General features: G+C 45.6%; 1 protein-coding gene across 11 annotated transcripts in view; it reads left to right on the forward strand.

Annotated features, from left to right (window-relative positions):
- KIAA1217 (KIAA1217 ortholog) overlaps window positions 1–19,225 on the forward strand; it is a 426,188-nt gene that overhangs the window by 132,682 nt on the left and 274,281 nt on the right. For 6 of the 11 annotated variants that reach the window (XM_029953657.1, XM_029953662.1, XM_029953659.1 and 3 more), the window contains exons 1-2: window positions 2,504–2,573; window positions 11,503–11,786. In XM_029953657.1, coding sequence (XP_029809517.1) covers window positions 2,504–2,573; window positions 11,503–11,786 — 354 coding nt within the window. Of the gene's footprint in view, window positions 1–905; window positions 983–2,449; window positions 2,574–11,502; window positions 11,787–19,225 lie in introns of those variants that run through there. The other 5 variants (XM_029953669.1, XM_029953658.1, XM_029953660.1 and 2 more) reach the window with 3 other exon arrangements.

Here is a 19,225-nt window from a genome sequence, read left to right on the forward strand (position 1 = left end):
CAGAAAGTTGAACTATTCAAGAGAACATGATTTACTGTAAATATATGTCTCGATTTCATGGTCCTTAATGACTCATGTTAATTATCTTCACTCGTAATGCCTTTTTCTTTCGTGCATTCCACAAGGAGTTTTGCAGGAAGGACAGTCTACACAGCCCGCAGTCTGCTTTGCCTGTGGGGGAGGGGAGGGTCCTGGCAGCTGGAACACGTGATGAGCAGAGGGGCTTCCTTGGGCTGCCTGGAAACTAACCAGAGTTTCGAACTGGTGGGAGACCTAGCCCTCTTTTGCCCAGTTGGGGACCAACAGGGCCTTGAAGGGCGGCTCTCCCACTTTCCAAATAACCCCAGGAAAGGAAAATCTGCATGTAAAAATGGATTCTTTTTTTTTCCAGGCCTGAATTGAGCTAGCCAGAAAGGCTTCTCAGCAGGCAGGGGGCTGTTGGCTGTCATGGGCTGCCGCTGTAGGTATGCTGTTATCTGCTTTACCCTAGAGGTCTCAGCACTGTACTGTGTCAAGTGACAGGTAGGAGCTGGTAGGAAAAGACTCTTTGTGCTCCAAAGCAAGTCAGGTGAGAGCCCAGGGACATCTGGTTTAGACTGACACTCGGGTGTGTCCTTCCCCACCACCCCAATCACTCCTGGCATTATTAATTTGAAGACAAATACACAACAGCTACTCAAGGCTCAGGATAATCTGGAGCGGGGGGCTTGAACACAGATCCCTCCTTCCTGAACATTGAGTTATCTGAGGAAACAGTAAGGTTAAAACAAGCCTCCTCTGGCGTTTGCCTGTTTGGCCTCAGGGAACCAGTGCAGAAACTGTGTAAGATTAGTTCCTCCTCAGAGCAAGATTACCGGGTAATTCTGTTGCAAAGTCGTGGAGACCTTGAGCCCTGTCAACTCAACTGCCTGTCTCCATGCTGCCAGGCATGGCTTTAACTTTCTAGAAGATCCACTGCATCTTGGATTGCAAGAAAACTCAGGTTAGGAGTTTCAAGGTCTTTCTTTCCTTCTTCCCTTCCCCTGTGAGAGTTTGGCTCACCCTCTGGCACGTCCATTTTCCCTATATTCTTTGTGCTTGTGGGGCTTCCGCATCTTTTTTTGTCCTAAATGGCCAAAATACGTCCCCTACACTGAGAAAACACACAGGTGACTCAAGGTCAGAAACTGGAGGAGAGGCCAGCCATTGTTTTGCGCAAATTCTTGATCTAAAATAATCTAAACCCTTGCCGGAATGACCCATTAAACTGCATCAAGGTATGGTCAGCAAGCAGCCCATTGTCCTCCTTTTTCCTCAAATGATGGGACCACGCCAGATTAAAATATCACACGCTTCCCACTAGTGATTGTGTTTCTTTCAGATGGCTGAAATTGCAGAGCTAATGTGGCCTAGAGTATTTTCCAATCCTTATTTATTTATTTATTTTGGTGAACATTGTGCCTCCTATTTTTCACTTTCTGGGAAATTTGCCAGTTTTTCAAGCACCGGGTAAAGAACAAAATAAATATTTGTCGATAGTTTAAAAGGAGAATGAGTATGTTGGATGTAACTCTGCCCATCCAAAGAAAAGCAATTTATTGCCTTTCAGATATTTTTAAAGTAATTAACTTGAGAGGTTCGGAAGGTTGATTTGACTAGTTTACCTTTCAGATTTGTGAGCAAGGTGTGTGTGTGTGTGTGTGTGTGTGTCTGTGTTTGGGGGCAAAGGGGAGGAGTCAAAGCCTAAGCAAATGGGTACACACTCTTTTTAAAGTTCAGTTTAAGTGATTGGTATTGACTGTGCGAAACGTAAACAACCTCTTTGTATGTGTTAATCAGTTTCTAAACAGTTATTGCCAGAAAGTGTTTACTTAACGTTCAGCATGAACGCTTTCTTGCTTTCTTTTTTTTTTTTTTTTTAAGGGATTTCACTCAAATATGGGATGTTCAGCACTTGCCTGTGTCTTGATATGTATAGCAGCCTACTTGGGCGGTTCATTCTGCGTCTCCGATGAAAAAAACCAGATAACTGACTTCCAGTTCTCGTCGGTGTTCCGATGTGAAATGTTTCCCTTCCAAGGCTGCGGGATCCCGGCCGTTTGCAGCGGTGCAAACAAGGCGGTCCGGGTCCTGGTCGGACAGCCCATCACCTGTTGGGGCCTCCGACGCGCGCGCCGCGCAGGGCTCGCCCGGGGACAGGGGCGGCGAGCGGCGAGCGGCTCGGGAGCACAGGCTCTCCCCCCACCCCCCTTCTTCCCGGACCAGTCGGGCGGGAGGGAGGGCGGGCGGACGGACGGACGGACGCGGGGACGCAGGCACGGAGGGACGGGGGCGGCCCGACGCTGGAATGCACTTTTCTCGGGCGAGAGAGACTTTGCACCGGAGTGGAGAAGAGTTTGGGGTGGGGTTTCGCACGGTCCCCTCCTCCCCACCCGGGCCCCCTTCCAGGCGCTTTCTGGGAGCTTTCAGAACTGCGCTCTGAAGTTTAAAGAGCAGCGAGGAGCCTGTGCCGTAGGCAGGGACAATGGAAGAAAATGAAAGCCAGAAATGTGAGCCGAGCCTCCCTTACTCAGCAGACAGCAGGCAGAAGCAGGGTAAGTAACAGACTCATTCAAAGATGGAGTTACAGGGGCGCGTGTTCTTCGCCGCGGGCTGCTTTTCTATCACCCGAGACGGGGCGCCTGGCAAAGAAAAACGCGCTTTTCTTGGGGTGGTGCGTTTTCAAAACGGAGTGGAGAGCTGTGATTTCATGGGTCTGACTTGATCTCTGGCAGGGTTTTCGGAAGCAGCAAAAGAAGTGGTTTGGGGACACCACGTTTGTGGGACAGTAAGCAGTCAGGATGCGCCGTATCTGTAGGCGATGACAAAATATCTCGGTAAAAAGCAGCTTTTAATACTCATTGCTCCAGCCGTGGGAGAAAGGAGCTGTTTCTTGAAGCTGTCCCTGGGACGGCGGCGTTTCCATTCATTGGTTGGGGGAATCCCATGAGGCAAATGCACGCTGGATGCAAGTTTTGCGGAAGTTAGAGTTAAATTACAGAGTTTAGGAATGTTTTATTTTACAGATCAGAGCAGTAAGGGAGCACTTGTACGTCTATCTGGATGATAGATGGGACTCCGCGAAGCTCTCTATTCCAAAGTTGGGAGTTGTTAGACAATTTTGGTAAATTTTCTTCTCCAGGCAGTTTTCCTTTAATTGTGTCTGTAATAGGCTTGTCTTTTCCGTAGGGAATTTCCAGGAGTTTATGTTGTTCTAGAGAAATTTCACAGTGAGGTTGGGTGGAGAAAGAACTTCTCTGCTCTCCAGTGTCTGACGTCTGTGATGCCAGAGCCTATCAGATGGTACCATATAGGCATGGTGTGCATAAACCCGCACAATCCCAAACGATCCCCGCCCACACTACCCCAGGTTCACCCAGGGGCCAGTTAGGAACTGCCAGAAGGCTTGCGGGTCTGCAGTGCTCTGCGTGGGAGTAGGGATTATGCACTGGGGAAAAGGTGTATGTGTTTTAAAAAGGAGAAAGGGAAGTAACAAATGACTCATCCACACTAAAAATGCAAAACTAAGCTAGGCAGAAGCAATGCAATTACAAGAGAGACCCCCCCCCCCTTACCCCTGCCCTGTGAAATGCAGGAAACCCGAAGCTTAGAAAACCCTGGAGAATCCCCCAGTCTTACAGACTTCAGGTCTAGGTATCTGTGTTTGTGCTTCCAAAACAGAACACTCTCCCTGAGGGCGCCTGGTCAGTGGGGTCCTGTGGGAGATAGCGCTGCCTTCCCTCCCTTCCCCCCTTATTTGATAGAGCAGGATGCTACAATAAGGATGCAGTCTGTTGAAATAAATGACCTAGAATCTACAGGGGCAAGTAGAATGGGACCAATTTAAGAAATGACTTTCAAATAAACACAGCAATTCAAAGATGCTTCAGAGGCTGGAGATAGGTTGAAGGAATGTAGTCACTTTATTTATTTACCCATTCATTCAGTGGGAGAAGCAGTGAGCAAAGTAGATAAAAAATGCTTGGCTTTATTGAACTTATGTTCGAAGAGCCATGTTTGTAGGGAAGAGGGTGGTAAAGATAGACCATGAACAGATACCTAAAATACATAGCATGTTAGAAGCCAGCCTTCTCAAGTTTAGCAAATAAAAATACAGGTTGCCTAATTAAATTTGAATTTCAGATGAACAACAAATAATTATTTTTGTATAAGTATAACCCATGCACCATTTGGGGCATACTCATGCTAAAATTATGCGTGATTTACTTGAAATTTCATTTTAACTTGGCATTTTATATTTTATCTAGTAACCCTATTAAGTGGAAATAAGATTGTAGGGAAGCATTAGGCAGGAAAAGGCAACAGGAAGTACATGGGTTGCGGGGGAAACTGTAGATATGGTTATCAGGGAGACCCTCACTGGTGTATCTCTGAGTAAACATCTGAAAGAGGCAAGGGAGGGAAACCAAGAATGGCAAAGACACGGGGGAAGGCTGGGAGAAAAGAGGGTAAGAGGTTATCCCAGACCAGATCACATATGGTTGTGAAACTGTGGTGGAGACTGGATTATTTCAAAGGAGGTGGGGAGAAACTGGCAAGTCCTACTTGTCTTATAAAAGGGAAATACTGGGTGCAATACCAAGAATAACCCAAGTGGGGGTAGGGGAAGGGCAGGGAGGCCACTTTGGAGGCTTCTGCCGTAAACCAGGCACCAGTGTGGACCAGCAGGTGGTAGAACAGGTGAGGAGACAAGTTGTACTTGTATACTGAAAGTTAAGCCAAAACAATTTGCTGAGGGATTGGATGTGGGACATAAGAGAAAAGGAGGAGTCAAAGAGGATTTCAGAAATGTTGGCCTGTTTAGCAGGAGGAATGGAGGTGCCGTTTACTTAAATGGGAAAGCACTTGAGTGGCGTAGAGGAGAGGGTGTGTATGGTTTGGAAGTGGAGGGGAAAACAGGAAGTCCTTTGGGTAGGGTAAGATCTAGACGTTTAGCAGGCATCCAAGTGGAGATGCTGTTTGCGGCAAGGATGTTCTCCACTGGAATTGAGGAGGACGGTCTGGGGTCCATGTCAGATCCGTTCAGATTGGGTCTGTGTGCGGGGGGACAGGTCCTAGAGGTGCACCCTGGGACACTTGAGTGTTTAGAAGTCAGGGAGATTGGGAGGGGTGGCTGGAGAGATCGTCAGGGAGAGAAACATTGGGACTGGATGTGTAGGGTCCCGTTGAGTTACGGGTGAAGTGATGCTTTGAGGGTGGACAGCTTCAGTTTCAGTTCTTTGGTCAGCACGAGGACCACACGAGGAGGTCAGGCCTCTGCTCATGTCACCAGTGATACGCCATGTCCCTTTCCAGCCCTGCACTCTTGATGATATTCATGTATGTAATCGCTGCGCCCAATAAGAATGCGATATTCCAGGGCAAACCAGGTCGTCTTCTTCTTTGCATTTCCTGCACCTAACAGAGCACCGGGCATGCAGAAAGCACTCAATAAATATTTCGTGAACCAAAGGCTAATTATACCACCTCAGGGCTTGGAGTTTATCAATCTACTGTAGATAAGGATCCTCTGGGTGATCATGTCACTTATTGTCCAGACCGAGACACTTTTGAGAGTGAAAAGGAAATAAATAATTTTGCTGGGATAGCAGTTGTAACCCACAACCGTTTTGGCAAATTGGGGCATATGGTGGTCTCAAGAGTGGCTCTAATCAGAGTTTCCCGTGGCTGAATAGGCAGCCTACTAGGAAGACAACAACAGGAAAGTATTCTGCAAGGTGCCCTGTGGGGACTCAGTAGTTACTGCCTAAACTGCAGTCTACGACTGTCACGCTCCCTTTAGAGCCCATGGGCTCCTTGGAGCGATTGTGGGGGGTCTTCGGGCTGCCTCTGTCTGCCCACAGCAACCCTGAGGTGTCTGCTTTTGCTCAGGCCCTAAGCTCCTGGGCGGGTGGAGTGTTATCAGCACGTTAGCTTGCCTCCACCAACCCCTGATCCCACCAGTGTTTCAAGATAGTGTTCACTTTGGTAGTAATCAATTTTACAATATGTAAATGTATCAAAGCAACACATTGTACATCTTAAACTTGGAAGAAAACTAGCACTGGCAGCCCCCACGGAGCACAAGCTTGGGGAGTTCCAGGTACTCAAGTCTTTGCACAGAACTCTAAAATTGCCTTTTCAGTCTCTGCCCCTGACCTGTTTTATCCGAAAGAGCACTTACCACTACGTGACATTTGTAGGACATAATTTTTGTTGTCTGCCTCCCTAATTATAATGCGGATCCTCTGTGACAGAAGGGGATTATGTCTCTCTCGATCACAACTTCACTGTATTTCCTAACTCCTTTCAGTGTACGGAGCAGGCACTGAATAAATATTTTCGAGAGGGAATGAATCATCTAACCAATACCTGAGCTGAGAATGCTTTTCCGGGGAGCAGAAGGACAGTTCCTATTTTGTCTCTCCCAGAAACCTTGTTTATCCCTTATTTAATTTTTAAGCCTTTTTTAGGTGAAGATATATAATGGTCTGATTCCAGCCGTAGTTTCTGTGCCAATTCGTATATGGTAGTGATCTGTATGATACTAACAAGAAAACTGAAAAAGCAAGGAATCCCGTGGGCCCCCAACAGAATATGTTATGTATATTAGTCAGAGAGGCGAACTGCTGTAACAGCCCTGTAATCTCTGTGGTTTAGCATAATCGATGTTAGTTTTTTGAACACAGCGGAATGTGGACATTCCTGGCCAGGCAGATCTCCTTCAGGCTGGGTCTGGGACCTAGGCTCCTTCTGTGTGGCCGGGCCGCCATTCTGCAAGACCTTGACAGCTTCTGCTGAAGCTAGCCCCAGAAGAAAGAGAAAGAGCATGGAAGATCATTCAGCAAACCTGGGGGCCAGGGCTGAAGGTGGCCCACGTCACCTCTGGTCACTCTCACTGGTCACCCACCCAGCTAGATGAAGGACGCTGGAAAACGAAGCCTTTCTGTGTATACCACAGGAGGACATTATGGTTTGAAGTCGCAGATGGACAAAATCCTGTCGCTGCCACAGAAGGTCCCGGAGAGGTTGTGCAGCCGGACGGAATAGTACCCCCCCACAGAGTTTCTATGACAAGAAAGGACCTTGGCACGATTGAGAAGCTCCATCTTAGAGAGAGCTGACCAGAAGCCGCTATAAAGAAGCGAGGGACTCCTTCTCAAAGAGGCTGTGGCCTACCTGGTCTTAACTCAGGAAGAAAATCTCAGGGAAGTCTTGTCGCCGGCTCTCAGGGGGAAGGCAGGCGTGGGACGTCTGAATGATGCGGGGTCCCAGATCTCTTGCTGTTAGGTCAGCTCACGTGGCTGAGGCCACCTGAGCTGTGGCCCAGCGACCAGCCTTGCAGCTTCTGTGGGCTCCCGCCCGCGGGGTCACCTGCTGCATCCCGACCAGGAAGCTCTTGGAAACTCAGGAGAGTCTCTCTGGCACCTCTGCCCTCCTCATCCCTGCTTCTGCTCCTGGGAGTGCTGGACGGGCTGTTCTCTGCTCAAAGCTCCCGTTTTTGCTCCTTGCCCTGCTTGGAGCGAGCTACAGGGAGCAGCCGCCCTGGGCCGCGCCACGGCTGGGAGCGGCAGGAAGGGGAAACCGAAAGCCTTGTCTTCACGCCATGGCTCCGTTATTTGTTTGACACGGATTCCCAGAATAGCGAGCAGCTAGACACACCCATACTTCAGTGTCAGCACCAAAGTGCATTCCAGACAAGAAAAAGAACTAGATTTCCGTGCGGATGGCTTGGTGGATAATGAAGAAGGGGCGGGACTGTGGATCTCTGACTCCGTGGCTGTGGAGTTGTGACTGCATGTCCTTTGCCTGGTCGCCTCTTGTGTTTCCCTGCTTAGTTTTTCTCCCCAGCTGAAGGACCACCGCCTTCCCAAATGACTGGAATGGTAGAGTTGTCCGTTCTCCTTCAGGCACGGGAAGTGAGGGCTCCTAAGAACTGAGCCTTGCTGAGGAAAAGGTGCAGGGATGCATGTGCAAGTGGCTCCGTGTGGGACGTGGTGTTGGGTTGTTGCTGGTGCCTGGTGGTGGAACGGGAGACAGACGGGACCCATGGCGGAGTGGGGTTCAGGGCAAGAAGGAGAGACGCGGGAAGGCGTGAGCTCCGCCCTCATCTGGACGTCTGCCCGGGGATTGCACATTTGGCCCTTAGTGCATTAGGCATCAGTGCTTTTGCTGCCTTCCTCCCAATCACATTCAACCTTGTTAAGCAACTGGAGACGTTTGAGAAGAATCCACGAGAAAGAAAAAATGGGAAAGTAGCACACGGTTGACATGACCTTCCAGGGAGAAAACAATAGGGGTTTAGAGTCAGCAAGCTGGGGCTGCTCAGAGGTAAATGGTGACAGGAGATTGGCCGTGAACTCCACCGCTCCTCCCCTCTCCCCACGCCTTTCCCAATTTATCTGATGGAAGAAAGCAGAAAACTGTTTTCAGTCTCCAAAGGGGCTACTGTTCTGGCTGTCCTGACCTAGTCTGAGGATCCTCGGATGAGACAAAATGGCTCTTGAGTCTGTGTGGCGAAGCAAGGCAGATGGAACTTTCTGCCCCTGTTAGTGTCTGAAGGTTCCTGAACGTTTATTCCCACGGGGCGTCTGTGTGTTTGCCCACGTGAAGAAGGCTCCTTCCCAGAGATTCAATCCTGCCAATTAATCTAGCTCTCCAAGATCATTTTTAAATAGGTTAATGACGTTGAAAGTAATCTTAAGAAATCTATGTAAAAGTCAACAGCGTTACGACAAGCACACAGCAAGGTTTGGGCCAATATAAAACTCATGTGCACACACATGCATCTGGAGAGCTAAAGCGAAACCAGATTGCACACGTGTTTACCAAGCTGACATATGGCATTTTCTGCAACTTGCTTTATTCAGTGGATCCCGTTACTTCTGTTTTATTAAAGAAGACACTACAAAACAGGCAGCCGTCATGTGGGTCCATCCAATGAGAAGGGAGCCTAAATAAATGATACAGTTAATCTCTGAACATCTTTTTAATCAATACTTCCATCTTCTCCCCCTTCTAAGTGTACTGCTGAAACTAATGAAGAGTCGGAGAATTAGCTAATTTGGCTATTTTTTTCCTCCCTTTCTTCACTGGTGTCTGATGGAGATTCTATAATTAGCAATGTAATGAGAAGTGAAGGGTAAACAAGAAGAATTGGTCCCAGAATGCCATTCCAGGGATGGAAAACCAGAATAGGCCTGAGTTTCAAATGTTTTCTGGGCCTAACCAAAGGGCGTCAGACCTAGAGTTGTCTACGGAGACGTTTCCAAAGAGGGAAATGCAGTGGGGGCGTGGTCTTCAGATGAGCTCGTGTGTGTATAAACCGGACACTTTTAGATATCACTGATGTGAAGTTGTGTTTCTCTATCTGAGACCCCAGTCTAGAACTTTCAAATATTGAATCTTTCTTTCTGCATGTAACTTTAAAAATTTTTTTATGTTTTTTTATTTTATTTATTTATTTTTAAATGCATAAATGAAAGATGGTACACAAAGAACTCACATCTTTTCAAGCTTCAATAGTAAATATTCTGCTACTATATATTAAATACTGCATGGTTTGCCCAAGCTAAGATGAAACCACATCATGAATCAATTAGCATTTTGCATTTTCTTTCATTATCTACTCAAAGTCATGCCTACTGCACGGCTAGCTCAGTCGGTAGAGCATGAGACTCTTTATTTATTTTTGAGAGACAAAGAGAGACAGCGTGAGCAGGGGAGGGTCACAGATAGAGGGAGGCACAGAATCTGAAGCAGGCTCCAGGCTCTGGGCTAGCTGTCAGCACAGAGCCCGATGCGGGGCTCGAACCCACGAACCGCAAGATCATGACCTGAGCCGAAGCCAGACGCTCAACTGACTTGAGCCACCCAGGCGCCCCTGCATGTAACTTTTAAAGATAAATAATTAGTAAATCAGCTTTTATTGGAACCTTCTTTAAAAAATAATTTAGAGTGGATTTTAAAGGATTTAGAGCTAGAAGACTCAGCACATCTAATACTGGTCCAGCCTCCTTCGTTTTATGAATGAAAGTGGCGAGGTTGGGAGATCACGTTATATGGCCTGAGTGTCAGGTTAAAGGCAGGGCTCCTGAGACCCCAGGGTTCAGTGAGCAGGAATACCTTATTCTGCCCGCATCTCTGTAGTGTGTAAGATCTCTCCCGATGAAGAGAGCCTGACGTGCTTTTGAATGTTCATAGCTCTCCCTTTCGAGCCTCGTTTCTAAAGAATTCTCCTTCAGCCAGCTGGAATGTGCAGACGTGACACCCCATTGCCAAACATTGGCAGTGAATAGAGATTCCCTACCCACTGTCGTCACCTGCCTCCCTTGCTCCCTTCTGGGTGGAAGTCAACCTGTCCTGTAAAGGCCATGTCCAAGGCAGGGTCAAGGCCAAGGGTCTAGGTCACGGCCATCAGAATGGACCATATCTCTTCCCTTTTCATTGTGTATTTTAAAGTCCACTTCAGGTAAAATGTGTCTAGGCTTTTACATCTCCATTCTTACCTAATTACCTAAATAATGTTTATTTATTTTGAGGGATAGAGAGAGACAGAGCACGAGATGGGGAGGGGCCAAGAGAGAGGGAGACACAGAATTTGAAGCAGGCTCCAGGCTCTGAGCTAGCTGTCAGCACAGAACCTGACGTGGGGCTCGAACCCACAAACTGCAAGATCATGACTTGACCTGAAGTCAGACGTTCAACTGACTAAGCCACCCAGGCACCCCTAACCTAATAATATTCTAGTGCCTCCTTGGTTTATGCTAATGGAGGGGGGCTGGAGTTTTCAGGGGACTCACATGTCTGTGATTATAATAGGTAGTTTTGGTCTTGGGGATGAAATAAATGTCTCAGAAACCACCTTCAGATTATGAAACTGTAAAAGTCCTGTAGGGGTGCCTCCGTGGCTCAGTCGGTTGAGCATCTGACTTTGGCTCAGGTCATTATCTCTGTTTGTGGCTTCAAGCCCCACATTTAGCTCTGTGCTGACAGCTCAGAGCCTGGAGCCTGTCTTCGGATTCTGTATCTCCCTCTCTCTCTGACCCTCCCCTGCTCGCTCGCTCTCTCTCTCTCTCCACAAGTAAAACATTAAAAAAATTAAAGCCCTGTTACCAGCATGAAGTTGTGATTAAAACTAAAGACACAATCAGAACCCCCGGAGCTAACTTTTCTATAATTACAGATGGAGGTAGGGGTAACTGGCTGCCTGCAAACCAGTCTGACCAAGTGTTTTCATTCTGAATAATCTCAGGGAAAGAGTCGGAAATGGCCAACATTCTTCTGCAGCTTTTTGTTGTAGTGCAATTTCTCTTATTTCCTTTGATTATTGAGTTTTCCCCCCTTCTTGCCTAAACACAAGGAATCTGATAGGTTATGGTCCCACATTAACAGTTTCCAGAAACCCTCTTGGTGTTTTCTCAGTGACCTTTCTTAGTAAAATTGCTAATCGTGGACTGTATTTTGGTTTTTTTTGCCTTTCAGATCAAGGAAAAGGCAATCTACATGTGACATCATTAGAAGATGCAGAATGTCGCAGAACCAAGGAACGCCTTTCTAATGGGAACAGTCGCGTCTCCATTTCCAAGTCTTCCCGCAACATCCCGAGGAGACACACTCTAGGGGGGCCCCGAAGTTCCAAAGAGATACTGGGAATGCAAACATCTGAGATGGACAGGAAGAGAGAAGCTTTCCTCGAACATCTGAAGCAGAAGTACCCTCATCATGCCACTGCGATCATGGGCCACCAAGAGAGGCTGAGAGACCAGGTAGGACCGTGTTGCCATTCGGCCATGCGGGGCTCGGTCTGAAGTGAACATGAGGGATCGTGCCTGGCGGGTCAGCGAGGAGAAACAGATGGGTGGATTGTGCCCACCTTTGGTTTGTGCCAGATCTCTTTCTGGGGCTTGGGAGAAGGAGGCAGCTAACAGGAAAGATTTGACCTGAAGCCTCAGTTCTCTTTATCAGCGTGTCAGAGAGGGGAGACCCAGAGAGGATGCAGCTCCTCCCCAGAGAGTGTCCCGATGTTCAACCACAAATACATCTAAAGTGCCGGCGGTGAGGGGTCGTACTTGGCTGAGCGAAGCCTGGGATCAGTTACTTTGTACCCAGATGGCACTTGAGTGCTTAGCACAACGAATGAATGAATACGTACGTACATACGTACAGACAGAGAGAAAGACATAAGTACATGTTCAGGGCACCGTAGAGCACAGAGGGATAGATTGTGATAAACCCCTTTTCCTCAGGAAGCTGACATTAGGGTCTTGTTTCTGTTCTCTGTTTTTGTGGTTGGTTTTTTTTTTCGTTTAATCACAGACGTTTACCTTTTGCATTCTTGGCTTTCTGCTGTCCTCAGCTACCTGTTTTTTCAGGTTTATCTTGATAGCTACACTGATATCATCCGTTTGTGGCTTGGGCTGTTTTTGTTTCTTGGCTCTGCGCAATGATTTTTTAGCAGACAGTGAAGTTTTGAGGGTCCTCTGAAGGCCCCACGGGCATGTTATCAGATTGACCTTGGAGGTTGGAGAACATACCAAAGGAAGCAGAGCCCGCTTTGCGACACGCGTGGCTGAGGAAGAGGGCGGGCTGTTACTGATTCTGGCACTCCAGATAGAGAGGCCGTTTAGTGCTCTCAGTCCTCTGTCTTGGCAGTTAGCTGGCTACCAAAGTGACATCTGACTAACTCAGTGTTTGATCTTCCGTGGAAATGGAACTGGCATTTGCCTCAATAACTTGAACCTGAACTTCATCTTCACTCTCGTTTTGTCCGTTTAAACTCAAGGTTCTTTTCTCCGAAATCATTAGTAAAATGCATAAAAATATGAAATGACCGTACAGGCTGTATGTTTGCTTTTTGCTCACATTGCTGAAAAGTGACAGATGCAGGAGAGGAGAGAAGAAACTGGAGTCCTGGGTGATGTATGGTAGATAAATCCTTTAGTCATTAAGAAAAGGATGTCTTTTCATTTCAAGCACATATAGGAAGTACCTCCTCTTTTATTTATTTATTTATTTATTTACTTACTTACTCATTTAAAAATTTGCTTATTTATTTTGAGGGAGAGAATGGTCAGGGAGGGGCAGAGAGAGGGAGAGAATTCCCAGAAGGCTTAGGTGTGTCAGCGCAGAGCATAATGCTAGGCTCCATCCCATGAACCTTGGGATCATGACCTGAGCAGAAATCAGGAGTTGGACACTTACCTGACTGAGCCACCCAGGTGCCCTTTTACTTACTTATTTTAAATTTTTTCCCATAGTTTTCCTGAGATACAATTGCCATGTAAAAAATATCTCTATTTTCACTATCCATGTAAGTAACATATCACGTGTTTGTGAGGTCCCATACTTTATCCAGAGTGGTTCAGATTGAGGAAACTCAAACTCAGAATAGTTACAGTCATATACTTTGCTAAGGAAAAGTTGGAATCTGAGTCTGGTTAAGTCTGAGCTCAGAACCCTTTTTTATTGCATGTTCTTTATAAGTTGATGGCTGCCTATAGAGCATATAGTATGGTGGAAAAAAAAACAAATTCCTTCTACCCATCTAGGTTTTTGACTAATCTAATAATTAAATTGATATAAGACAGATTTACAGAAGAAAAACAAACAAAAGTTTAATGATACATATGCCTCTTGGGTATACATGGGCGAGAGCCAGGAACACTGAGTAACTCCCTAAAATGGCCAAGGCCATCACCTTAAACACCATGTTCAGCTACAGGCAAAAGAAGATGTTAGGGGTGGGGAGTCAATTATAGGGAGTTACCAGGAAAAGCATAATAAACAAGAGTAAAGTTGTTATGACCGAAAATAATTTGGAGACTGGGCCTGGCTCAAGAGAAAGCTATTACCATGGATGACTGTTTCTCTGGAAGACCTCTCTGTATGGAAGGGCAGACATCTAATTTTTGAACATCTCTCCTTATTCTTCTATGAATCACCCTCCTCCCCTTCGAAGCCCCAACCCGCCATCCCATTCCTTGGCCCAGGGTCGCTTAAGAACCTCAACTGACCCAACGTGTCCTTGGGTCTCATATCCAGATGGGGCTCCCATACATACATAATTAAAATTGTTTTTCTTCTATTAATCACTTTAAGTCAATTTACCAGCCAAAAAACCCAGAAGGGTAGAGGAAAATTTTTTCCTCTCCACTAGTCTGTGCATGAAGTGTAAGGGACGGGGTGAGGGTGTGTATATGTGTGTGCGAGAGAGACTATGGAGACAGAGGTCTGGGTAAAGGAGGTTAGGAAACTGATTATGTGTTGAACAAAGAAAGCAGAATATATATTTTTTAACATTAGAAATGTTTTCATTTGGTGAGAATTTAGTATTTCAAAATGGTATATTTTCCATACTAAAAATATTTAAATTGTTATCATTACTGTTATTATTTATGATCTCCTAATTATTGCTACTGCTATGCTAACTTTGGCTAAAACTCTCACATGGGAAGTCTAAATATAACTGAAGGATACATGGTATCAGATAACAGGGAATGATGACTGTGGCTTAGTGGCCCCAACCTCTGATCTCCTACCACATCCATCTCTGCCGCAGGTGTGGTCTGGCCGTGACTGGTCAGCTGTCCCCTTACTGCGTAACTCAGGATGAATTCTTGTGTATTCCAAGTTCACCATCCAGAGAGGGATAAAGTCTGATGCATAGATCTGTGTATATATTTTTTCATTCCCTTGTTGTGTCGCAAATGAACCCTTATCAGCATGGTAGCCATCAGAGATAAGCTCAGGTAATGGTTTCAGGAATTCCGACAAACTGTACTTCATCCTCTGGCTTTTCTGTTCTTTCTCCTGCAGCCTGGTTCCTCTTTCCTGTCCTCTTCTCCACGATCCCCTTTGTTCCTCCCCGACCTTCTTAAAGTGGGTTATTCCTGGCTTCCTTTGCAGGAAGATCATATGACCAGCCATACAGAAGAATTCCAATAAACACGTCTGACCACTTACCTATTCCTGAGCTTCTAAATACCACATACTCTTCTGGTGGCTGTTTTCCTGGCTGCCTCTCAGAGAAGTGGCCTTAATGAAAAGAGTGACGCTGGGGGAGATTAAGGTTAGGACTGTTAACATTGCAGCAGCCAAGATCGTACATGAACTCTCTGGGTTCCAAGGAAATCTAGGTTCCAACTCCTTGTATTCAACGTAAGGAGAATCAGAGAATACCTTACGTTTCAAAACCTGAGTTCAAACGTTGGAAGATTTATGGTTGAAAACTTGCCTTTGGGACTTTGAAAATAAGTCAAGAATTTTCTTCAGTCTAAATTATTGAACAGAGGTTTCCTTAACTCTTTTCTACCATCTTCTAAAATGCAGATGACCATTATTGCTGCATCATGTTTATCTGCTTAGGAGTAACTGTAAAGGTTACGTGTGTAGGCCAATCAGGGTGAAGCTACATCACCTTGCAGCTAAGGGTTTGCTTCTGGGACAAGGCAGGGCAGGGTTGGAATCCAGCCTCCACACTGTGCTGATTGTATGATTGGAGCTAATGACTTCATCCTTCTCTGTTTCAGTTCCCCCATTTGTCAAAGGACAATAATATCAGTATCACAGAGTACTGGGGAAAAAAACCCAAAACAACGGATCCTCCTACTGTTTTAATAGCATCTCGTAGCGTTACAGTGTTCTGGTCTGTGGTACCCAAAAGAAGAGTCAGTGGCTCTTCTTTTCGGATCAGTATTTAAAAGCGTTTTCCAGGGCACCTGGGTGGCTCAGTTAAGTGAGCTCAGGTCATGATCTCACAGTTCGTGGGTTCAAGTCCCGCATCAGGCTCTGTGCTGACAGCTCAGAGCCTGGGGCCTGCTACAGATTCTCTGTCTCCCTCTCTTTCTGCCTCTCCCCTGCTCACACACACTCTCTCTCTCTCAAAAACTAAATAAACATAAAAAAACAATGAAGGCATTTTTTCTGCCAACACATATTTGAGTACCCGAAGATTATTTTTTTCCCTTGTCAGGCATAATTTGATTATAATTCTGAAATGTATTTTTTTTCCATCATTAAAAGCTTAAAATTTGGATTTCTTTCACTTATTCATCCCATATGTATTTATTTGGCATCTGCCATGGTAAAGGTGTCGTGATGAGACGTGGCCCCTGCCATCAAGGCAATAAAAGAAATAAGGCATTCATGTGCAGATACGATTCCGTCATGATTTAGCCCAAATGTCGCACCTTCCGAGTTGGTCGTAACATCTTGCAGAACCTGTATTGTAGTATCTAATTATGCCTTTATTGTACTTCTCTTTGTGTTTCTCTCTCCCAGGTAGAATGTTTTCATGGGCAAGAACCTTGTCTTAGATACCTTGGTAAACTCCCCGTTTAAGGGAGTGTGGAACCTAAATTAAGCATGATCAGTTTTTGGTTGAATGAATCAATGAACGAATGTGTGTACAAACTGTTGGTAGCAAACCTCCTTCTGTAAACTCTACTTCCACTGTCTACACCTGTGTACACAGACGCGGAAGTAGAGTTGACAATGACCTCCCTTTCCACAAGAGAAACCTTTTGGATGGAAAGCAGGGTTAATAGAAGGGAAGAGACAGTGAATACCAGATCACAGCTCATCTAGTCACAGAAAGCCTGTGACTTAAAGGGCTTTGCTGTGTAACCCACAGACACTGAGTGCGACAAACTGAAGAGTGAGGGGGGAGCCTGTGTGTCCTAGTTGGTTAAGTATTCAACTTTTTTTTAAATGTTTTTTATTTATTTTTGAGAGACACAGAGAGACAGTGTGAGCAGGGGAGGGTCAAAGAGAAAGAAGGATACAGAATCTGAAGCAGGCTCCAGGTTCTGAGCTAGCTGTCAGCACAGAGCCCGACGCAGGGCTTGAACCCAGGAACTGTGAGATCATGACCTGAGCTGAAGCCGGATACTCAACCGACTGAGCCACCCAGGCGCCCCTAAGCATTCAACTTTGACTCAGGTCATGATCTCATGATACACATGTTTAAGCTCTGCGTCTGGCTCTGTGCTGACAGCTTGGAGCCTGGAGCCTGCTTCAGATTCTGTCTCCCTTTCTGCTCCAACTGCTCATGCTCTTTCTCTGTCTCTCAAAAAATAAATAAACATTTATGGTTTCATCAGCACATAGCACATCTGTACATAGCATTTTATACTTAATCTGTACAATAGCATCAATCACATTTATGTGTAATATAAATACATTAACATATATTTACACCATTATGTAGTGGCATCTTTGACGTATTTTGGATGAACTTAATTATATTATGGCAGAATTTCAATCACACTGGATTATTCCTCATGCAGTAGATCTCTGGGTATCATTGCATACCTTGGGAAATTGATATAGTCCTTCTGTCATGTATGAAAACTCCAGATTAATAAGATGTTTTTCTTTTTCTTTTTTTAAGATTTTAAGTAATTCTGCCCCCGCAATGTGAGGCTTGAATTCACAACCCCGGGGAATCACATGGTCTACACATGGTCAGCACCCCAATTAGATTTTTTTCCTATCACACTTGTTCTAATCCTAATCAGTCCATATATGTGAAGTGTTAGAATCCCCAGATATGCATCCACATTCATGAATATGTGTGTCAGCAAAGCTTGGAAAGTGATCTAATTGGAACTAAAGGCACACCAAGACCATAGACCATTGTAGTGGAAGTCTTGGGCCCTGGTGAAGGTGTGCATAAAAGGCTAATGCTGTAGGTGGCAAGGTTTTTTTAAATTTATTTTTTTAATTTATATTTGAGAGACAGAGAGAGACAGCGCGAGCAGGGGAGGGGCAGAGAGAGGGAGACACAGAATCTGAAGCAGGCTCCAGGCTCTGAGCTGTCAGCGCAGAGCCCGATGCAGGGCTTGAACCCACGAACCGTGAGATCATGACCTAAGCCGTAGTTGGATGCTCAACCGACTGAGCCACCCAGGCGCCCTGAAGTGGCAGCTTTCAAACAATTACATATGCTTTGTAAATAAACAAATACACAAATGGAAAGTCTATGAATTATACTAAAGCAATAGACCTGGCTAAGAAACTCTTTAGAGCTATGGATTTATTTTCACCCAAAAAGGAAAATGACGGGGAAACAGACATGTTTAGTAGCAAGAACCAGGGAGCTGTTCAAACTAATGACTAAGTATGCATTTGCAGACCAATTTCTTGCCTAACCCTTAAGGGAAAAGGAAACACCTTTTTGGCGATTAAGAACTCTGACACAAAGTATCTGGAGCAAATCCTAACAGTAAGCCACATTGGGATGGGGGAATAAAGGCTCTTACTCAGATGGAGACTGTGAACATGGAGAAGGTTAGTTAAATGTTCAGCATTTCTTTAGCACTGTTTTCTCAACGACCATTTCTAGTGGTGAAAAAGTGGAAAAGACAGCAATAGAATGTCATATTGGCATCAGCTGAAGTTGTGACACTGTTGCTCTCTGACCATACTGGTGTATTTCATTGTCCCAGCAACCCTGTGGGGTAGGCAATATTATCAACTCTCCTTAACAGAATGGGAAACTAAGGCACAGTTACTAAGCTCTTGTTCACGGTGCTTGGCAAGTCACCAGTACTGAAATCCTACTATCTGGCTGTGGGAGGTCTTGCCTTTCTGCATCCAGATCACACCATCTCTCTGATGGGTGGCAAAACCAAAAGGCATCAATCTAAACTGTTGAGAAAACGGAGAAGGGTTAGAACGGGGTGACCAATTTGGCCAGTGTCAATGAGTATGCAATTTGGTGGTGATTCTACATTGGCTGAATGCCCACCTCCTATTAGATTGGCCTTCAATAATTCTGGAAAGAAGAGGAGTTTGGCACCAAGGAAGCTGTGACATAAATAGTGATTTAAGTATCTACGAAACGTAAACGTTGAGAAGACGTTACTATTTCCAGAACAACACCTCCAAATGGAAGGATCATGGTGTCAAGACAAAATTGCAAGCTGCATTTACAGAATTTATGTTAGTATATATGTGAGTGTTTACTGAAATGAAATTGAATGAAATGCTAGACCCTGTGAATAAAGAATATGAATAAGATGGAAAGAATCCATATAAAAAAATCATCCTGAGAAATTCCAAATCTTGGGGCATCTGGGTGGCTCAGTTGGTTGGGCATCTGGTTTCGGCTTAGGTCATGATCTCACAGTCTGTGGGTTTGAGCCCCGCGTCGGGCTCTGTGTTGACAGCTCATAGCCTGGAGCCTGCTTCGAGTTCTGTGTCT

The sequence above is a fragment of the Suricata suricatta genome, chromosome 10 (assembly GCF_006229205.1).
Source record: "Suricata suricatta isolate VVHF042 chromosome 10, meerkat_22Aug2017_6uvM2_HiC, whole genome shotgun sequence".
In the NCBI taxonomy this organism is placed as follows: domain Eukaryota; kingdom Metazoa; phylum Chordata; class Mammalia; order Carnivora; family Herpestidae; genus Suricata; species Suricata suricatta.